At 43.7% G+C, this 21,304-nt stretch overlaps 6 protein-coding genes across 8 annotated transcripts in view; 5 read left to right on the plus strand and 1 right to left on the minus strand.

Annotated features, from left to right (window-relative positions):
• The first annotated feature begins 604 nt into the window (after positions 1-604).
• LOC310864213 (claudin-4-like) lies at positions 605-1,802 on the plus strand. Its single transcript, XM_083772806.1, has one exon. The coding sequence runs from the start codon at positions 703-705 to the stop codon at positions 1,333-1,335; it is 633 nt and encodes a 210-aa protein (XP_083628932.1). The 5' UTR covers positions 605-702; the 3' UTR covers positions 1,336-1,802.
• Positions 1,803-3,313: 1,511 nt separating this feature from the next.
• Positions 3,314-4,535, plus strand: LOC310864211 (claudin-4-like). Its single transcript, XM_083772804.1, has one exon. The coding sequence runs from the start codon at positions 3,482-3,484 to the stop codon at positions 4,151-4,153; it is 672 nt and encodes a 223-aa protein (XP_083628930.1). The 5' UTR covers positions 3,314-3,481; the 3' UTR covers positions 4,154-4,535.
• Positions 4,536-6,750: 2,215 nt separating this feature from the next.
• On the plus strand, positions 6,751-7,404 carry cldnj (claudin j; the record flags this gene model as incomplete). The annotated part of the gene is made up of 1 exon (XM_083772528.1): positions 6,751-7,404. One exon carries the CDS (start codon positions 6,751-6,753, stop codon positions 7,402-7,404), a length of 654 nt encoding a protein of 217 aa, XP_083628654.1.
• Positions 7,405-9,057: 1,653 nt separating this feature from the next.
• On the plus strand, positions 9,058-10,417 carry LOC310864805 (claudin-4-like). The gene has a single exon (XM_083773592.1). It carries the CDS (start codon positions 9,183-9,185, stop codon positions 9,849-9,851), a length of 669 nt encoding a protein of 222 aa, XP_083629718.1. The 5' UTR covers positions 9,058-9,182; the 3' UTR covers positions 9,852-10,417.
• Positions 10,418-11,153: 736 nt separating this feature from the next.
• Positions 11,154-16,956, minus strand: LOC310864657 (ribosome maturation protein SBDS). Of its 3 annotated transcripts, none has more exons than XM_083773358.1 (7): positions 16,718-16,956; positions 16,202-16,331; positions 14,516-14,716; positions 13,263-13,427; positions 12,108-12,517; positions 11,449-11,805; positions 11,154-11,343 (listed from the first exon to the last, which is right to left on the minus strand). In XM_083773358.1, the coding sequence occupies exons 1-5, from the start codon at positions 16,843-16,845 to the stop codon at positions 12,389-12,391; spliced, it is 753 nt and encodes a 250-aa protein (XP_083629484.1). In that variant the 5' UTR covers positions 16,846-16,956; the 3' UTR covers positions 11,154-11,343; positions 11,449-11,805; positions 12,108-12,388. The 3 variants fall into 3 exon arrangements, with proteins under 3 accessions (XP_083629484.1, XP_083629483.1, XP_083629482.1); XM_083773357.1 differs by having other exon boundaries at positions 11,154-11,391; XM_083773356.1 differs by having other exon boundaries at positions 11,154-11,805.
• Positions 16,957-17,449: 493 nt separating this feature from the next.
• The window catches only part of tyw1 (tRNA-yW synthesizing protein 1 homolog), a 94,204-nt gene continuing 90,349 nt past the window's right edge, over positions 17,450-21,304 (plus strand). Inside the window, exons 1-4 of the mRNA XM_083773075.1 lie at positions 17,450-17,571; positions 17,828-17,958; positions 18,919-19,050; positions 20,835-20,936. Coding sequence (XP_083629201.1) covers positions 17,505-17,571; positions 17,828-17,958; positions 18,919-19,050; positions 20,835-20,936 — 432 coding nt within the window. The 5' untranslated portion in view covers positions 17,450-17,504. The remainder of the gene's footprint in view (positions 17,572-17,827; positions 17,959-18,918; positions 19,051-20,834; positions 20,937-21,304) is intronic.

Consider the following 21,304-nt stretch of genomic DNA (forward strand, 5'->3'; position numbering starts at 1 on the left):
TGATGGCCATCATTGCCACTCATAAAAACTAAATGGAGCAACCATTCAAACGTGTCTAATAAAACAGCGAATGAATACATCATGAAACCACAATGGAAACAAGTCCCTATTACTTTTTTGTGTTATCCTTTTAGCCGAAATGTCTGACTGTACCATTTCTGTCCAATAAAATATTCAATCAATCTAAACCAGGAACTAGAAAGGGGACTTAACACTAACTTTTGACTTCTGACAATTATACTTTTAGACCAGTGCCATCGTTGATAGGCTTTTTGTTTTGGTTTTTTTTACCCTGAAACCAGTGTGAAGACTGGCTCTTCTAGTAATCTGCCCAGCCAATGGTTGGTGACCAAAAGCATTATTTGAATAGAGCATTCAGCGCCGGCCTCCTCCTTTTGTTTATGTTGCACTAGCTGCTTTTAAGGTTGTGATGCTCATCTCACCGAAACTACAGCCCATTACACATAGTGACTATGTGAAGAATCTGGCCGGGCAGGAAAATTACCCCCTCGCGTACGTTTCAGGTCAGGCAGGAAGGACGTTCGTTTACATTAACTCCACCCTTCTTGAAGGCAGCCTTATAACTGAAGACTGAAGTGACCCAGCCATTATCCCGCTTTATAGCTGAGCTGAACTGAAGAGAAAGAAAACCTTGCCTTACTTTTTTTAGCTGACTCATAGAGATCAAGAGAACGCTTCGCCATGGTGTCAATGGGACGACAGATGCTGGGCTTTGCCCTGGCTATCATTGGCTTCATAGGGACCATTATGGTGTGCGCCCTGCCCATGTGGAAGGTGACGGCCTTCATTGGAGCCAACATCGTGACGGCGCAGACTATCTGGGAAGGCCTGTGGATGAACTGCGTGATACAAAGTACGGGTCAGATGCAGTGCAAGATCTACGACTCGATGCTGGCGCTGCCCCAAGACCTGCAGGCGGCCAGAGCTCTGACGGTCATTGCCATCATCGCGTCGGCGTTCGGGGTCCTGCTGGGACTCGCCGGGGGCAAGTGCACCAACTTTGTGGAGGAGGAGACCGCCAAAGCCAGGGTGGCCATCGCGTCTGGGATCGTCTTCATCATCGCCGGTGTCATGGTGCTCATCCCCGTCTGCTGGTCCGCAAACACCATCATCAGGGATTTCTACAACCCGATCATGACCAACGCCCAGCGGAGGGAGCTGGGAGCGGCCTTGTACATCGGCTGGGGCACCGCTGGCCTCCTCATCTTGGGAGGGGCCCTTCTCTGCAGCTCCTGCCCGCCTAAAGACGACAGCAACTATCCGGTCAAGTACTCCCAGGCTAGGTCCACAGCCACCAGCCGAGCCTACGTCTGAGAGGACTGCTTACCCCTTTTTTTTTGTACTGTGAAAGCGCCACAAGTTGGTAAAATGATGTGTCCTATCTTTAAAGTCCCTGAATCCTTTTGGAAAATGACACAAGATAAAGGAACACTCGTCCAAATGTCATTTCCTGGGTAATTCAGAATGCTTTGGCGGGGACAAGAGGACATTTGCCGAGAGGAGCACAGCGCAATTTATGTGTAATTTATGAAGTCCTTGCATGTCTTGAGGTGGCAAATGGACTAAATAGGAGCTTTTTACATTAAGCTTGTATTAAAGCTTATTTTTCTGTATATTAACTAACCTATGCAACACTGACGTAATGTAATGGAAGTGAATATGTGTACCTACCTATTTACTGTACTGTATATGATTGATTGAACAAAGCATGTTTAAATGCTACTTTTGTTTACAATGTGAAAAACCAATGACATTGATTTTTAATAAAACATTCAAACACATGCTATTTTTTACCTTTCTTTGTGGTTGCTCTCTTAAAAAAAACAATATAGTGTTTAGTGTTGGTGCTTTGGTTTTGGTCAGCTTAATTCTTCATGTTTTATGACACTGTCAAACAGTGAACCTATGGAACTCCCTCTAAAACAATAGCCCACATTCTACCCATCATGACTGGAACTAGATCAGTTGTAAAACATGTTGGTGGGTGTGTTAGGAATGCACCTTTGAGGGTATTAGTGTGCAAGATGTTTGAAGCATAATAGTAAGTTAAAATGACCTCACATGTCAAACATCAATAGCTAAAAACATGTTGTTATGACTTCCATACAGTTATAAAGACAAGATACACTATGAACTTAGGGCATAATATTCTGAGAATATTCTAAAACAGAATAAGACAGACTTTTGATTGACTTCTAGCATGCAGACATGACAAAAAACTGGCTGAACCTGTTTCCAACATGTAGCTGTTCCTTTCTCATAAACTAAAGTATCTTTGCAGTGCAAACTTTGGTTTGGCCACTTAGGCAACAAACTACTGGTTATACATGATTATAAGGGTGCTACTGAAAATTTCTGACGAGTATGAATCGGCCCTAATAGGTTTGTGTTGATTGCAAGTATCCATATACAATTATTTAGTGGGTATATCATACTTTATATCATACCAGGCATTGACAATAAGTCAACTAAACCTTTCGGGCAGGTGGAGTTTGCTTTCAGGTTGCCCAACAGGTCAAGTGCTCGTTTGAGAGGGGACGCAATCATCTATAAACAGTTAAACACGAGATATGTCTAAACACCTGAACGCCTTAAAAAAAACAATATAGTGTTTAGTGTTGGTGCTTTGGTTTTGGTCAGCTTAATTCTTCATGTTTCATGACACTGTCAAACAGTGAACCTATGGAACTCCCTCTAAAACAATAGCCCACATTCTACCCATCATGACTGTAAATAGATCAGTTGTAAAACATGTTGGTGGGTGTGTTAGGAATCCACGGTCTTCTAGTCTGTGGAATGTAAAATAAGAGTTTACCTAAGTATAATGTGCTGTTTTCACTGTTGTCTACACTTAAACATAATAACAAGTTTTAAACCATATTGATAGCTATGTTGGTATTTGTCATAAAAATTGAGGTATTATGGTTTAATTTATAAGACGATTTACTTTCCGCGCAAGTGGGCATGACCTTTGGGCACGTTTGGGTTTTTAAGTTAAAATAAAGTCAAGTTTAGTGTTGTGTCAGTGATAGTTGAAGTTTCACAACACTAAACACACTAATCTCTTCAGCCTCTTATTGCAGCTGTTTTTGTTGATAGGCCTAACAATCTGAGACCATGGGGGGGTCACGCATTCACAAGGTCAGTTTCGATCTGGTGCATTTTCATGCACATGCATGCATCCTTTTTCCTTGTTGTTTGTAGGAACAACAAAGCCTCTTGTAACATGATTCCCATCTCGGTGAATAAATGAAACCCCCACCACTAGATTGTTCTCACACAAAGAATCCTGCATGGCTGGTATTCTTCGGCCTTGGCTTCTAAAGTGTCTTTAATAGCTTGCATTGCACACCTCCCTTTTTTTTCTTTTCTTCTGCTTCGAATGCACATCAACACCCGATCGACTCCCAATGTTGGCTCAAAGTGTCGTGTGAGATAAGAGTCGTTGGACGTACACAGTATGGGCTCCATGGGCATGCAGATGTTGGGCAGCGCCCTGTCCCTGTTCGGCTGGATCGGGGTGATCATCGTCTGCGGTGCGCCCATGTGGCGGGTCACGGCTTTCATCGGCAACAACATAGTGACATCCCAGACCATCTGGGAGGGCATCTGGATGAGCTGCGTGGTGCAGAGCACGGGACAGATGCAGTGCAAGGTGTACGACTCCATGCTGGCCCTGGGCTCTGACCTGCAGGCAGCCCGGGCGCTGGTCGTGGTGTCCATCGTCACGGGCATCGCCGGCCTCCTGATGGCCTTCGCCGGAGGAAAATGCACCAACTTCATTCCGGAGGGGAGAGCCAAGGCGAAGGCGACGGTGGCAGCGGGGGTGGTGTTGATCATCAGTGGGATTCTGTGCCTTATCCCTGTGTCCTGGACGGCCAGCATGGTCATCAGGGACTTCTACAACCCCCTAATGAGCGATGCCCAGAGGAGGGAGCTCGGGGCTGCTCTGTACGTCGGCTGGGGTGCTGCGCTATTGCTCATCTTGGGAGGAGGGCTGCTGTGTGCCAATTGCCCCCCCAAAGACGACGGCTCTGCCTATTCTGAAAACTACCTGCTGGCCAAGTCATCGGGAGTACGGAGCAAACCGGATTCAGTACGTTCCTCGACACCGTCCAAGACTTATATTTGAGAGAAGGGAAGTCTGTTTGGTTTGTTATCAATGAGTACGGGTGGCTTGTAATATAAGGACTTGCCGGGAAACATAATTAAAAAGCTACTGTTTGAAAGAATGAATGCACAGAGCATGTACAAAATGGAAATATATGCACTTCAGATTCTGATTTCCACCATGGGGGATGAATCAGTATATTTGTTTAGAGAATGTGGCATATGCCCAATGTTGTTTCTTTGTAATAAATAAATGACCATTTGTATAAAGATGACTTAAATATTAAAACCTCTGTTTTTTAAATGTCTGACATGAAATTATCTTTGAAATCACAGCTTTGCAGTTGGCATATCTTCAAATTTTGACTTGATTTTATCACAATAAATGTCATAGCTGTGCCAGCTTTCTGTTGTTTTGTTATTCTTGTTTGTAGGCTAATTATTCACAAATATTCACTTTACGATATTTAACACTTGAAAACCTGTTTATCAGGGCCTTTTATTATATCACTAATCATCAACCAGCTCAAGAATCTCATTGCTGGAGGTTATTGCATACAATACTGTATAGCTTTTTGTGAATCACTGAAATCTGGAATGATGTTAATCTTATGAAATATTTCTCCTCAGTATTTCATCCATGTTTATTTTATTCTGCCAGAGACTCAAATTGAAGAGTTTAGTACTAATATAAAATATAAGTCATGTTTACGAGTATGTTGAGTTGTGATTTGCAGTTTGCCTGAGTTATTGTACTCACCAACCTGTTATAGAATGGTGTTGTGTTCTCATACTATCTGATCGGGCATCAGGACAGCAACAGAGAGCAGGGGAGTGTCACGTTTCAGTTCTCACAGGAAAAAGAAAAGAAAAGAAAAATGATTACCATGCAGTAACTGTCTCAAAGTTGAGGGCTTATTGTTCAACTCATATATTGGCCCTATTATTGACTACTGGAATTGTTAACTCTGGTGTTTCTTATTTAGCTTGAGTGTTGAGTACATCCCGGAATAACACAGGTTTCTCATTGAACATTTTGGATGACACAGCATTAGCAACTTACGCTATTTTGTACAATATCATGCATAAATAATAGCAAATATAGACAATCTACATCTAGTGTTGTATCCCATCATCCCATGGATGCACTGCAAGCTCTTGGATCTGGATCTGTATTAAAATAATTGTTTTACCTTTGCACAAAACATAGACTTTTCATATGGAGTTAATTCCATTATAGTCCATGTTGAAATACTGCTTCCTAGTGGTGATTTTCCTTTATGCACAACTCTATGAATCATGGTTCATTTGGTTTGGGAATTATGATGACAGAATACAAAAGTATGACAAACATCTTTACTAGGCTCTGATGTTGTCTATCTTCTACAAGCAGTTACAGGAAAAGCTTGCACATTTCCAAAAATGTGTATAAATGAACCAGGAGATAATTATTACCGTATAATTGTGGCACAGCAGCTGTTTTGGAAAGAACTTGGGCCCTTTCCTACTTCCTTCACAGGTGTTACTGCTAATACTAATGAAGACTCTGTTACATTCTGGTCAAACTGAGTCAGGGGAAACACTCTCAAAGTATCCTTGAGTGTGTTCCAAATGGCCCCGTATGGGTCTGTAACTCAGAGTGTACAAATGGAACCGAATGGATCCGTAAAGGCCTATTCATAGTCTGGATTTTCGGTGGTGAGGTGACCACCTCTCCGGTGGTGAGCTGACCGGTGGCGGTGGTTTGCTCTTCACCGCGGCTTGTGACGTCATGTTGTAGTTCGGTGGTCACCCCACCACCGAAAATCCAGACTATGAATGAGCCTTAAAGGTATATTCAGTGATTTCACTTAATTCAAATATCACTTATTTTTTTGTTTTGTTGTGATAATCCTCCCTACTATAGAGTGTGCTGGCCATATAAGGAGTTCCTCCCTGTCCCCAGTTAACCCCTGGGGGTCAAAAAACCTTAGGTTTCGTTTTTGACTCTCTATCCTGATTGGACGAAAGGCTGGGTCCCACAGCCAAAAACGAAACCTAAGGTTTTTTGAGTGAAATCACTGAATATACCTTTAAGGGTCCATAATCTCTCAGAGTTATGGGGAGTCCTTGAAAAGTTTGAAAACCACTCTGTACACTAATTGGAACAGAGCCTTACGTAGTATCATCGTTAAGTAGTAGGGAAGGGCCCCGGAAGTAGGAAGAGTGTGCACCACACAGAGACCCCCATTCAAGCGACCATGGTTTTGTCCTCGGGTTGAGTACAGAGTGACGTAGAGGGTGCGCTGTGACTGGCCAGTCGCTGTGATTGACAGCCTACACCTAAACCTAACCCTAACCTTAACCTCAGTAAAACTATACCTAAACCTAACCCTGACCTTAACCTCAGTTCAACTATACCTAAACCTAACCTCAGTAAACTATACCTAAACCTAACCTCAGTAAAACTAACGCAGTGGCTGGGGGGCGTTTCCAAGAACCCGAATCCGAGGACGAAACCATGCTAGCCACAGAGCCCCCCATTCAACGACCATCTGATTCCTGTCTGCTATGTGATATAATGTGTTTTTCCCCACAGCGTGAGGAGGAAGGGAGTGGGCTCAGCACCCCACCCCACCCATGGCTCTCCAGGAGCTGGGCATCAGCCTGAGCATGCTGGGCCTAGCTGGGGTGATCCTGATCTGCGCTCTGCCCATGTGGAAGGTGACGGCCTTCATCGGGACCCACCTGGTGGTCATGCAGGTGTTCTGGGAGGGCCTGTGGATGACCTGCGTCAACGAGTACACGGGCCAGATGCAGTGCAAGATCTACGACGCCCTGCTGGACCTGTCGCCCGACCTCCAGGCCGCGCGGGGCCTCGTCTGCATCGGCATGGTCCTGGGCTGCCTGGGCTTCCTGGTGTTCCTGCTGGGGGCGCGCTGCACCAACTGCCTGGGCGACGCGCGCATCAAGGCCCGCGTGGTGGTGGGCTCCGGCGCCATCTTCGCGCTGGCCGGCCTCACCACCATCATGGCCGTGTCCTGGACGGCCAGCACCATCATCAGCGACTTCCACAACCCCCGCGTCCCCGAGGTGCTGAAGAAGGAGATCGGGGCGGCCATCTACATCGGCTGGGTGTCGTCGGGGCTGCTGTTCTGCGGAGGGGCCGTGCTGTGCACCAGCTGCCCCCCACAGAGGACTCCCCGCGGCCGCCGCTACCATTCCAGTGGTTACACGCAGGCCAGGACGCCGACTACTACTCACAGTGGCTATGCTGTCAAGAACTATGTGTAAAGTAATTAACTAATAACTACATTTACTTAAGTAATGTAAGTACTGTCCAATTTCAAATACTTTTACTTCTACTCCACTACATTTCAGAAGCAAATATTGTATATTTTTACTCCACTACAATTATTTGAAAACTTTAGTTACTAGTTGCTTTGTAGATTTTTTTTTGTAGATTTTGAATACTAAAAACAATATGCATTACCCACTTCAGCCCAATATACATTTTGGCCCTTTGAAAATAGCCGGTCTACAAGCTCACAATGCGGCGCATTGTGAACTTGTAGATCTGCTATCTTCAAAAGATCTATATACATTTGAAAACTTTAAATGGAATATTCTGCACTCTGCATAATGAGTACTTTTACTTTTGGCATTTAATAACATTTAGATGGCAATACATTTTGTACTTTTACTCAAAATACATTTTGAATTCTATATTGTACTACTACATTGCAGTATTGATACTTTTACCTAAGTAAAACATGCAAGTACTTTTTCCACCACTGGTGGAAGGCAAATGTCATATCAGAATAATGAAAATGAAAGGGTAATGAATGAAACCCTAGACTGATACTCTATTTAGTTTTTGGTAAACAATTAAGGAACACTGCTACAGATAAGTAAAATTATAATGGGCGTGCCGCGTGTTAGTTTCAGGGGTGCCACTGCCAATAATGTGTCAGCGTCAACAAATCAGCCAGCCATATTTGTTTTTACCATTCTGTACAGGGAAAACAAACTACAAAATCAGGGTTTCATGATTCTCCTTTAAAGACAAATCTTTACGTGGTATTTGATGATATGAATATTATAAAACCTCCTTGAGCAAGATTAACATGAATCAAAATGTATCGGTTGAACATCTGACTGTTCAATGTGAATGTTTTTTTTCTATTATCCTGTAATAGTCTAAATATCTTCAGAATTGCTATTACTATTCCTCACATTTAGGATGGTTTATTGAAATCCATGTGGTTGTTTTTTAACTGGTAATTTGATCCAAAGAATTATAAATAAACATTTTCTATGGACATGACCTAGTCCGTTCACTAATTTACTGGGGCCTGACATCATCATCATACCCGGAAGTTATGCGAGAAGTTTGAATCGGAATGTGAGAACGTGAGAACGCTTACTGAGTGGCAAAAAACTACTTTCTGTCCTTGACAGCCCATACAACCAAAGTCCAAACAGAAAAGTCCTATCTGATTGCATTAAAAGACGTTAAACATTAAACTCACTTTGCCACTCACTTTATGTATGCACATACCCTCTATTCAGAAAGACATGTATTGTTTTGACTATAAACTAGATTATCACTCTAGTTTAGTATGAGAACACACATCAATATCCTTGATGAAAAAGTGTGGCCCTTCACAATTGTTTCCTCAAACATGAGGTCAGTGATAGAGAAGTCAAAACACAGTGGCATCTTTGTTGTGGTGTGTCTCTCGATAGAAACCGAGAGAAAGGGGAATGTTATGAAACCATGGCAGAACAAACAGAGGGATTTCCCTCCTCCTCTCCCCAAGGGAGCGGAGCGGAGCTCTGCTCCACGCCTTCTTCTTTCCATGACTACCAGAAAACCGGTATCACCAGCCACCAACAGACAGCTAGCTCTCTCTCTCTCACACACACACACACACACACACACACACACAGTACACACACAAAAACAACACCCCACCCCTTTCAACTGTGCCGGTGGCAGGCAGCTGTTTCTGGTTAGGGCAGTCAGGCCTGCAGTGAAGAGGAGGAGCAGGCAGGCTGGCCAGAGAGCAATGGAGCTCCGTCGCCGTCTGGAGCTCGCCGCTTTGGGGCTGGGCATCGCAGGGTGGCTCTCTGCCATCCTCACACGCTGCCTCTCCATCTGGAAGGTGACTGGCACGGTGGACAACGCCACAGCGTCGCTGCCGGCCTACTGGGACGGCGTGTGGCTGGAATGGGACCACTGGGACTTGGCCCACGATGGCAGCCTGCACTGCTCCTTCTATCAGACTCTCCTGTCCCTGTCCGGAAACTTCCGCATCTGGCGAGCCCTCGTGGAGGCCGCCGTGGGAGCCGGGACATTCGCGGTGGCGATGGGCACGTCGGGGGCCGTGTGGTTCCCCAAGCGTGGCCAGATCAAGGTGGTGTCGGGTGCAGTCTTTGTTTTGTCTGGGATACTGCTGCTTGTTCCCACTGCCTGGACATGTCACCACACCAGTCAGCCACTAGAGGCCGCTGTACACCTACGGAGAGACTGGGGGCCTGCGCTCTACACGGGATGGATCTCCTTTGCTCTGATGCTGGCTGGAGGGTGCTTTCTCATTACCAGATGCCCCACTGCAGAGTCAGAAGAGGGGAGACATCCTCCTGAGGCCGACCGAGAAGCTCAGGACCCTCTGAGCACAATCAACAACACTGCATTCACACACAGCCAGTACGGACGGCGGTCACAGCCTATTTGAGGGTCTATGGCTGCTTACTGCAAATATTTTTGTGAGGGAAATGACTTGCAAATTAAATGGGTATTGTTGGATTCAGGGGTTGTGGTGACGATGCTGCACTGGCTAATTTATACAAAGCACTAACAAGTAGTAGACTGAGTCTACTGGACTCAGTTGTATGTTTATCACTTGGGGACTTGCTTTTATGAACTGGGATTTGGCTAGGAGGAACTAACACTGTGACATTATCAGTTTCTCATATTATCTTTTGAAGGTTTTCATTTGTGTCATTTAGCGGACGGTGATTGTGATACTTAAGCAAGCACAGTTCAAAGGTATGCAAAAAGGCACTTTGACGGGATATGGTAGTAGCTGCATATTAACATATCATATTAACACATCAGTTATAACAAGCCAAGTGGCTGTACGGTTTACATGAGATGTGTGATGCTATTTTGTTTAGATATTTTAAATACAAGACTAGTATTGTGTATCAGTAGGGTTTTTTACTGTTTTACAACAATGCTTTTTGAATAAATCTCAAATAATATTTGATACAAAAGCAAAAAATATTTCTTGTATCGCTCTTGTACTCCATTTGGGGTTCTAACTAGACCATTGGTTCTCAAAGTTGGCTCTGGGGACCCCCAGGGGTCCTTGAGGGAGTTTCTAAGCTAAATGATAGATAGGAACCAAATGGACTCTTATACTGTAGGTCTGTAACTCAGAGATTGTACCATGTGTTCACTCTGAGTTAAATCAACATTGATTTTAAAATATAAATCGGGGTCCCAGAGATAGAAATGCCATTAAATGAGGGTCCGTAGACTAAAGTGTGTCAAACCGGTGGTCCTTGAAATTAAAATGGTTGAGAACCAATGCTAGGTTCTTCTCTTATGGGGGTCCCTGGCATATCTTTTCAAATGGGGGCCAGCGGTGTAATACATGTCAATTTGGGGGTCCTTGACATGAAAAGGTTTGAGAACCACTGAACTAGACCTTACTCAACTGATTTTGTTTACCGTTTTGGGCTGAGCTGACACTCACTCACTGTTCTACCGTACTAGGTCATAAAGATCGTTACTGTTCTACCGTACTAGGTCATAAAGATCGTTACTGTTCTACCGTACTAGGTCATAAAGATTGTTACTGTTCTACCGTACTAGGTCATAAAGATTGTTACTTTCAACTGATCATGTTGTTGTCCTGGAAGGTCATGCTCTTAAAATGAGTGGACTATGTGAATCCATTCCTCAGTGTTATGGACCGACGTGGCATATTATGTACAGAAGCCACAATCATTTCAGTTCAATTCAACCCAAATACTGTTTGACCTTTTATTTATATATACTTTCTTTAATACAATACGCTTATGGACTTTATAGAATAATTACAATTAGCAAAAAATAAAATAAAGCAATTTATGAATCATTGCAACAAGTAGACCTTTCAAAAAGAAAAGGGAAAAAAAGGCAGGATGCAGGCACACAAATGCAATCCACCCGAATAACACCTTTGAACTCCAGTGTGTTGGGCCTTAGACTAGTAGAGACATGGTCACCTTTGAACTCTGCAGTGTGGTGGGCCTTAGACTAGTAGAGACTAGAGACATGGTCACCTTTGAACTCTGCAGTGTGGTGGGCCTTAGTGTAGACTAGAGACATGGCCAGGGTTTGGGGGAAAAGGAAAAGGCGATTATGTGGTGGTTCTAGATTGTGGCAAATCCGTTGAAAGAGAGTTATGACACTCTATGATCTTATGATCATGAAGCGAGCGTGCTTCATAAAACACAATAATAAGTTTTCTAGTTAGTGTGCGAGCAGCATATTGAAAACAAATTCCAAATCAATTGTTAAGTAGGTTTTGGCAATACATTATTGAATAGTATATGATTTTTTCCCCTCTAAAATTGAAGTCTATTGAAGTTTTAACTCTCTCAGTGACTCTGGGCTGGGGAAGGAGTAGGGTTGGGAACCTTTAACCCATTCTGACCTGAGATCAGATTCATAAGAGGTTTCCGCCGGACACACACTGGTCTGATGAACCCATTCTGACCTGAGATCAGATTCTAAAAATGTCAGTCGTTCTTCGATTTTTCAAAAAATAGCAGACCTACAAGCTCGTATCGCGCCACTCGGTGGCGCGATATGAGCTTGTAGATCTGCTATTTTTAAATAGCTAAAGCATAACATGATGCTGACACCAAAATGGGTGCCCGTTCAGAATGGGTTAACTCTCTCAGTGACTCTGGGCTGGGGAAGGAGTAGGGTTGGGAACCTTTAACGATTCCTATAGGGGGTTCCAAATGGACCCTCTGAGAGAGTACAAATGGAACCAAATGGACCCATACGTGTCCATTTGGTTCCATTTCTGCCCCCTCAGAGTGAAATTAAAACGTTTGACAACCACTGGTATAGTAATTGTAATAGCTAAGCAGACATCAAGTCCACATACCAGCTTTGATTACCAGCTCTGATTAAAAAAAACGCTTCCAGAAATGGTTCCAAATACGATGGAATGGGTTCCGGGTCCCAACCCTATTTGGGGGAGGTGGTTAGTTACTCCAGTTTCTCGTCTCCCTCCTCCACGTCCTTCAGACTGAGCACCTCCACGGAGCCTCTGCCTTTGGTCTCACATCGGATCAGCTCGTCGATCTCCCTGTAGCAGCCGGGGTCCACTAGACACACCTGGTAAGATGGACGGACGGCAAGAATAAATGGTTGGACAAGCCTCAATGGATGAGAGGGTAAAATACTGTTGTTGTGTTGTGTTGCGTTCACACGAGGCAGATGCAAAGATCACAGCATATTTGTCGCTTTGTATATCTGTCGCTCGCACGGCGCCATCAAGCGCGTGTCCGTAGTGATGTGTGTCGGAGGTGCGACGGCCGGCGGGAGAGAACAACAATCCAGCATGGAGTCTCAACTGTGAGCACTTTTGGACCTAGCCATTATGTATATGCATGGGAAACAATTGAAACGGACCAGAAGAAGACGCCGCAAAGCTGTAGCTTTGCATCTGGAAGTTGAACCAGGCTCAGCTTCAATATGTACCTTTTCAATTTTCATCTTTTGCAGCAGCTACAAATGTCGAATTTGCTTCGTAGTTTCACGTCACTGGCTTCCATTGACAATGAATAGTAGACTGTGTCTTTGCATCTGCCCGTGTGAACGCACCCTTACTATCTCTCAACATACTGTACACAACTATTTAAAACCCATTAATTGATTGCATTCCTATATTTAAATTGCCATGTGGATGGACGTTGGGCAATGGGCAGTCACACACACTCACACACACACACACACACACACACACACACACACACACACAAACACACACACGCTTTATAAAACATGTTGTGAGAGCACTTTAAATGAAACGGATGCTTTCCCACTTTTAAAGTGTTATCATACAGTATTATGGCCCTACCATTTCCAGCTGGTCATCAAAGTCCTCGCTCTCCACCACCTTGAGCAGTGGTTTCAGCTTCTCTTTGACCCTTTTGCCCTCCTTGGCTGGCAGAGTGAGACGCAGCCGCATGTGAGCCCTCTGGATCTGCATGGACTCCTTCAGCTGCCTGATCACCTCCAGAGCCTGCAGAAAAGGATTTATTTATTAATCGCATGGTTGTTTGGTTCTCAACCTGTGGGTCTCGGGACATGTCCCTCCCCTCCAGATGACAGTAAATTGACAATTTAATACCTACAAAAAAAAAGAAAGAATAAAGAACATTACTGATACTGTATCAAACGTAATCGACAAACTATACTATAAAAAAATCACACACGTGTGGTGCAACTCCCCTCGCCCCCCTCTCTCTCATTAGCAGGCAACAGTACAGCACTATCTCTCTCTCTGTTTGGCACAACAGCGCCCCTACTGGTACTAATAGTCATACTCGTGCTCATACATAGGTGAACGTCACATACATAGGTGAACGTCACATACATAGGTGAACGTCACATACATAGGTGAACAACACGGACATTGCTGTTCCTTGGAGTCGTTGCACCACTCAAAAACAGGTCAAAGTTGCCCAAATTGTAAACAATGAGGCAAAAATGAGGAAAATAGCCGATCTACAAGCTCAACGCCTCGCACCGCTGTGGAACAGAGTCAAACTAAGTGTAATGCCTCAACTCCTACAATTCCAAGTGCTTGTCAGGGTGGGGGGGGGGGGAGATCCCCAGTTCAAATATGATTATTTTGAGGGTACCCCAGTTCAAATATGATTATTTTGGGGGTACCCCAGTTCGAATATGATTATTTTGGGGGTACCCCAGTTCGAATATGATTATGTTGGGGGTCCCCCCAGTTCAAATATGATTATTTTGGGGGTACCCCAGTTCGAATATGATTATTTTGGGGGTCCCCCCAGTTCAAATATGATTCTTTTTGTGGGGTCACAGCTGAAGGAGTCCATATGACACTGATTGATGTCCTGGTGAAGTTTTCTATATTTCTTTCCTCCAAAATGGACAAGATTACATTATATAGTAACTGTAACACAGCATAATTTGGTCCCAAGGCATAGAGAACGTTGGCTGCAGTAATAAGTACAATTGACTTTGTGGGTGTTGGAAACAGTGGTGAACATAGTTGCGTGATTCCATTGTGTAAATTATTCAATAAACTGTATTAATAATAGTAAACACAAAGCATAATATAAAGTATTTCCTCACCTGCTGCTTGGAGCCCTGGTTGGGTTTGACAGAATAGTGAATGTCCTTCATTGCACGCTCAATGAGGTTGACCGTGTACGGCCTCTTGGTCTCTGGGTTGACGCACTTCTCTGCCACGATCGTTGCGATGTCCCGATAGCTCGTCTCCAACTGACTCTGCCTCTCCTTGTCCGACACCTGCAGCTCTCCTTTAGCCAGGATCTGAGAACATGACAAACCAAGCAGAAAACAAAACATTTACAGAAAACATTTTCACTAAGTGTGTAGTAGTGAGTAAAATACTTTTCTGGTGACCACCGCACTCTGACTTCTGGTGCGTTATCCAGCACTCAAAATAACATCATGAAGAACGGAGGTGATGGGTCGCACAAAGTGGAGTCAAGAGCAGGCGCGGAGCCAGGAATTCTTTGAGTAAGGCATAGCCAATATGAGGTAGGCAGGCCCAGAAAAAGGGAAAAAGCGTCAAAACAGTCTTGTTTAAAAGATATTATGCTATATTGAAGCCAAGATACCGCAGCTGCTTGTTATGCGCGTAATTTGATTTCAGTAGCTAGGAATTTTGTTAGCTGTGTTGTTGGTATTGCCTCCATAGCTGATAGAAACCCGATTGTCTCTGTAGAGACAGACAGGCAACCAAACTCTGGTTCTTCCCCAGCGCGGGTGGTGGTGGTGATGCCGGTCAGCCGATGTAAGCAGTGCCGTGGTGTAGCCTATACCCTACCGCACAGGTTAAGTTTGCAAACTTTTTTCTTTCTCCGGTGCTATTGCTGTGTCTCTGCTCTGCTCTCTCAACAATCAAATGAAGAATGAGGTCGGGGACTCGGGTCGTGTGTGTGGTGTTTATATGTCATCACTGAATGGGCTGGGGGACATTTCACACCAGTGTGAAAAGACTCAAACCCCTTCAGACACGCTGCGACGCAGGACACCGAGAATAGATGTGTATTCTTCTGTCTGCTACACGGTCTGTCCGCCTTGAGTAGCGGCTATAGAGCGTCGCAGTCCCTCCCCCTTTCAGAACGACGAGTGGCCCAGGAAATGAAATGCAATGCATTTCTCCCATAGGAATTTCTTTAAGTATTTATTTAAAGACGGTTACGCCGCGGACAAAGCCAACTCGGATCGTGACAAATCATGACAATGAACACAATGTTTTGGGCAGATCAAATAATTTATAAGAAGAAAAACAAAACAAATAGTGTTGTCTCCTGCCTTTATTTTCTTCTTTCTAATGATTTGATCGGCCCAAAATATTGTGTTCATTGTCATGATTTGCGCCGAGTTGGCTTTGTCCGCGGCGTAACCGTCTTTAAATAAATACTTAAAGAAAATCCTATGGGAGAAATGCATTGCATTTCATTTCCTGGGCCACTCGTCCTTCTGAAAGGGGGAGGGACTGCGACGCTCTATAGGCGACATATCATTTTAAATAAACGGTTCTCGAGGGGAGGCAGAAACGTAGCCATGGGAGGCGACTGCCTGCTCTTGCCTTTAGTAGATCCGCCACTGGACTCAAGAGTCAATTTTAATTATTTTATTTTCTACATAGCAGATCAAGACAGACGTTTCGGCTATCCAGCCTTCATCAGTGTGAGGAGTTGTGATTGTTAGTTTCTTTTTTTTTTAAAGATAAATTTTTATTCTTTTTCAAGCCAGACGAATACTCATGGTGTGTGGTGATGTTACCTGTTTACAGATTTCTGTCAGGTCATCTGTTCCAAAGGCTTTGGACAAGTCATCTTTCTTAGCCACTTGACCCTTGGACACGTTCACGAACACAGAGCTTGTCTGCAAAACCTCATCTATGTCCTTTTCCCTGTGATACAAGATTTGCAGATATATGATGTCGTCATGCATGATGCAATGATAGTAGAACATGACTGCAACACTATTAAACTATAATAGTACACAGACATACACCAGTCACATAGCATCCTACTATAAATGCGCCACATCTGTCTGTCTGCGTGCGTGTACGGACATAATGCGCACACACACGCACGCGCACGCGCGCACACACACACACACACACACACACACACACACACACACACACACACACACACACACACACACACACACACACACACACACACACACACACACACACTACGGGGCATGTTTTATAAAACATGTTCATATATGATACCGTTATTAGCAAAATAGGAATAGCATATAGCTATAGCCTTTAATGTTACTCACGCGCCAGCTCTCCAGTTCATCACTTTATTTTTGTAGCAGGCTATTTCAAATCGTTTCCCTCCTCTCTTCATCCGCACTACCGCCACATTTGTTAGCCGTATTTGGTTAGTGGGTGTAAATATAGACATGTTTAAGTTTGTGACGCCGTATAGTACTAAAATATACTTGGAAAATAGAAGAGAATGCTGTTGTTTATGTCAGAGATGAGACGTGTGCGACAGAGCTGTCAGCAGCGTTGGTTGGTGGTGCGCTTTCTATGAGTGTCCGGGCAGAAACAGGGAGGTATGATACGGGGGTGCCGCCCGGCGGTTTATTGGTCTTCATCAGATGGAGGGGACATATTCACATGAATACACTTTCGGCAAACAAAACAAATTATAGATTAAAAAGATATATATTCATATATTTTAGAATATATAATAGAATCATTTCCAACATGCCCACAGTGCAAATAACAATAACAATGATGGATGGCTTCATACAGCAGCAACTGCTGTATGTTTTAGACTCAGAGTAACCAATTTGATAGTCAAGATTTTAGTTACCGGTATGTATTTTAGCTATAGTTATTATGGGTGACCATGGTGACCATGAGGCACGTTAAATGAAGAAACAAGTAGGTGGCGCTACTGCACAAGTATATGTTAGCCAACCACCAACAAACGCCGCCAAAAAGAAGAGGAAGAAGAAAAAAAAGAATATTTTGGATTGGATACATTGTATCCATCTCAGTTCAACACTGTATTGCGTGGCAATTTAATATAGCCAAGTTTAAAGGCTTATTATAATGTTGAAAGGATTCTTCTTGTTCCCTTTGCTAGGTTGTACTTATTGCAGCTCCTTGGACACCAAAGGTGAGTGTTGAAGCTAACTTTAATATCAAAACCTCACAGGCAGCACCGCTGCAGCGAAGGTGCCTTCAGGATACAGGATATGTGATGATGATGCATAGAATGTAAAAATCCAGTTTGAACTTTGAACGCTATTGGATACTGTCCTGTGCAATTACAAGCACATCATTCACATTTCACGAGTTATAGGAAAAATAAGACAAAAATAAACGTTACTGAGTTGTTGCTTTACGAGAAAAAAAAAATGTTTTCCCAACAGCCTCAAAGGATGTCGGCAACATTCCGGAGGCGACTTATTTCATGTCGTTGTGGCACAACAGGCTGTACTTGTATTCAGCCGCGGCTGTCGCCTTTGGAATATGGTTCTCTTTGAAGATGGTTTTGAAAAAGGTAACTAAATAAATTGCATTCTATCAACTGTTATTCAGTCACCATGTGTTTAAGAGAAGTGGTTTCTTGGGCTTCATCTATAAATGGTAAATGGTGCATTTATATAGCTTCTTTATCCAAGTCGCTTAGATTGTGCATCAATTCACCCATTCACACACACATTCATACAATTTGGGGTTCAGTGTCTTGCTCAAGGACACTTCGGCACTAACTCTGGGGGAGCCCGGGTTTGAACTGGCAAACTTAATTGCGGTTCCCATCCAGCCACCGCTGCATCTATCTATCTATCTATCTATCTATCTATCTATCTATCTATCAAAAGCTTTAAATTCTGCATAATTTGTCTTTCAAGATTGACTTTGACTGGGGGGGCACGGTGGCACAGTTGGTAGTGCTGTCGCCTCACAGCTAGAAGGTCCTGGGTTTGATTCCAGCTCGGGACACTGTGTGTGCTGGTGGGGTGTTTCCTCCTCCGCGTCATCAGTGCCCATACCCGAAGGCGGGGTTGGCGAAAGGGCCTTTCTGTGTGGAGTTTGCATGTTCTCCCCGTGTCCCCTATAGGGTAGGTACCCTCGCAAAAAACATGCAGTAATCCTGGTCACTAAACTGCTTCCCCCTGGCCAGCCTGGGCGCCTAATGGAGGGGAAAGAAACTGGTTGGAATAGCGTGTTCCTTCCACGTGCTATGTCCAACCAGGGAAACTCCCCCCTGTCAGGTGTAAAGGAGCAACTTGGACACTCAGGCATGAAGGAAGCATGAGTTCAAGTCCGTTGCTCTCCCCTTGTCCCCCATATATGGGGATTTGGGACTAGGTTGGTGGAGGGTGTGTAGAGCCCAGGATCACATTAGATGATTGACACAGGGGTGAAAAATGGGTTACAAAATCGTGGGATAAAAAAATAAAAATAAAGATTGACTTTGATTTGATTGTGTGTGCATGCATATTTTCTTTTTTTAAAGAGCTTCTCCAATCAAGTTGGACCATGGTGGTTTTATGAAGCTGTGAAGAAGAACGTTCATCCTGAGAAGGAGATTGTGGTTCACGTTTTGGGCGTTAAAATATTCTATGGCTCACAAACTGGGACAGCAAAGGTATGGATATTATATTGTTCTCTGAAAACATATGCAAGCTTCTATGTATAACAGATACACAGCCATAGACATTTTTGTGTAGGGATCCATCTCAGCGGCAATAATTTGTAGAGCTCATACTCGGGGACCGCATGTAACAGGGCATTAGTCCGACATGCGTCCATCCGCATGTCGGACTAGACAGGGCATTAGTCCGACATGCGTCCGCATGTCTAGCGTCAGCTCCTGTGCTTGCGGTTATGGTTAGGTTAGGAGATGAGGTGGGTTGTCATTTGTCGGACCAATGACTAGTCTGATCAACGTATTGCACCCCTCATACTCACCCAATAATGAATTGCTGCGACTCCACTTTTATATGAGACAAACATTCTATGTAGCTGACGCCTCAAAACACAGTTGCCTCGGGAGACGGGCGTACTGTATATATATATATATATATATACAGCCGGCAGAACTGCTCAGCCTGGTATTCCAGCAAGTAAACTATGCTTAAACGGTTCAACCTAACCATATTCCTAAACTTAACCCCAGTAAAACTATGCCTTAAACTTAAACGTATTTCTAACCTTATTCTCAGTAAAACAATACAAGAATCGCCCCACCGAGCGGTCGGTGTGAGGTCGGCGAAAAGAAAAAAGAGGGTGAGCGTGTTTTAAGGCGAGCATTACGTATACCCACAACTCCTCTGAACAACATATGTCCTTTCGTGAGCACATTATGTATAATGGGACACACATTTACAGGTATGATTACAATCACCCTGCACCAACCGCAATGCACCTGTCAGTTAATTGATGTGCTTGTTGAAAGAAGCTCTTCGCGTAAAAAAAAGAGAGGGTTTCAAATAATACAGCACACGAGTACTTTAAAAGTTCTATGTGGAAGGAGGTAAGAAGGTGGCGAACTTTAAAGAGGGTCCAAAGTAGCTCTGTGGAGTTGAGGTAGAAAATTCCTTTATTTCATGAAGATTAAAAAATTGACCAACGCGTTTCGGCCAGCATGGGCCTTCATCAGGGTCAACTGGTCATCAGTTGACCCTGATGAAGGCCCATGTTGGCGTGAGAATCTCGTGGCAAGCCAAGACATTTGACTAAATTCAATACTTTCTCAAATGCATATCATAGATAACAAGAGCTGCTGACACCAAGTCACAGTGATTAATTCATTATTGCTTGGAGTCATTCTACAGATTGGAATGCCGCCAAGATGGATCTCTTCCCCCAGAAATGCATTGATTGTTCTATGGCTGTGTATATAGAATAAAGGCAACTAGGGGAGGGCGATGTGATAAATATTGTCTCCACGATACAATGTCTCCACGATACAATGTCTCCACGATATGCCTTTTCAGAGATATTGTATTGTGATACAGTGAACACACATTCTATGATTTGCAGTTAGAACGACGGTTGCGTTCGCCCAAAAGTATTTTGGTCTAAATAGTCTGTTGCTCCTCCTTTTAGTTTTTGTTATGTAACAAAATCAAAAACAACCATCTACAAATAGGTTTAGGCATAGTTTTACTGAGGTTAGATTTAGGGTTAGGGTTAGATTTAGGCATGGTTGCAAAAACGAGAACTCAGCGACTACTGGCCAATCACAGCTGGATTTGCCTAGAGCTGATGTGGGATCCATAACGCATTGGAGACCTGGGTTGAATTCAGTAGGATAAATGCTATGGGTTTTACTGTCACAACAGCACCTAAATAAATGGCATGTTTACGGGTGTTAGTATTTTCAAAACACTAACCCCTGATTCTTCTAAACCTTGATTTGTCACACAGGGTTTTGCAAAAGAGCTGTCGGAAGATGTAAGGGGTCTTGGCATACCAGCTGATGTGATTGACATGAAAGACTATGATCCAGATGACAGACTGTCTGATGAGGTAGGTGACTCACTTTACCAACCAAGTACTGTAGTGCTGCACGATTAATCGAAAAAAAGATTGTGATCTACATTCAGACACTTATGCAAACTCATTTCTAAATGTGAGCAAGAATCGTGTAGCAATTGTTGGCTGAGAGACTTTAAGAGAGGTTTAAGTCAAGCACTTTGATGTTGTCTGTTTAAAGAGTTGGCTCCAGCAGGTGCCACATTTAAAATGTAGTAATGTTCAGCAATTACTAAAGACAATACATGTTTTCATGGAAAAAATGCTCTGATAAGGTTTTTTGTGACCGATCACAGATTATTTTTCTTGCGATCGGTTAAACTTAAAAGTTAAAACCCATGTCAAAACTGTTTCTGTGTCTG

This window comes from Protomyctophum parallelum (genome assembly GCF_964188405.1).
Source record: "Protomyctophum parallelum genome assembly, chromosome: 9".
Lineage (NCBI taxonomy): Eukaryota > Metazoa > Chordata > Actinopteri > Myctophiformes > Myctophidae > Protomyctophum > Protomyctophum parallelum.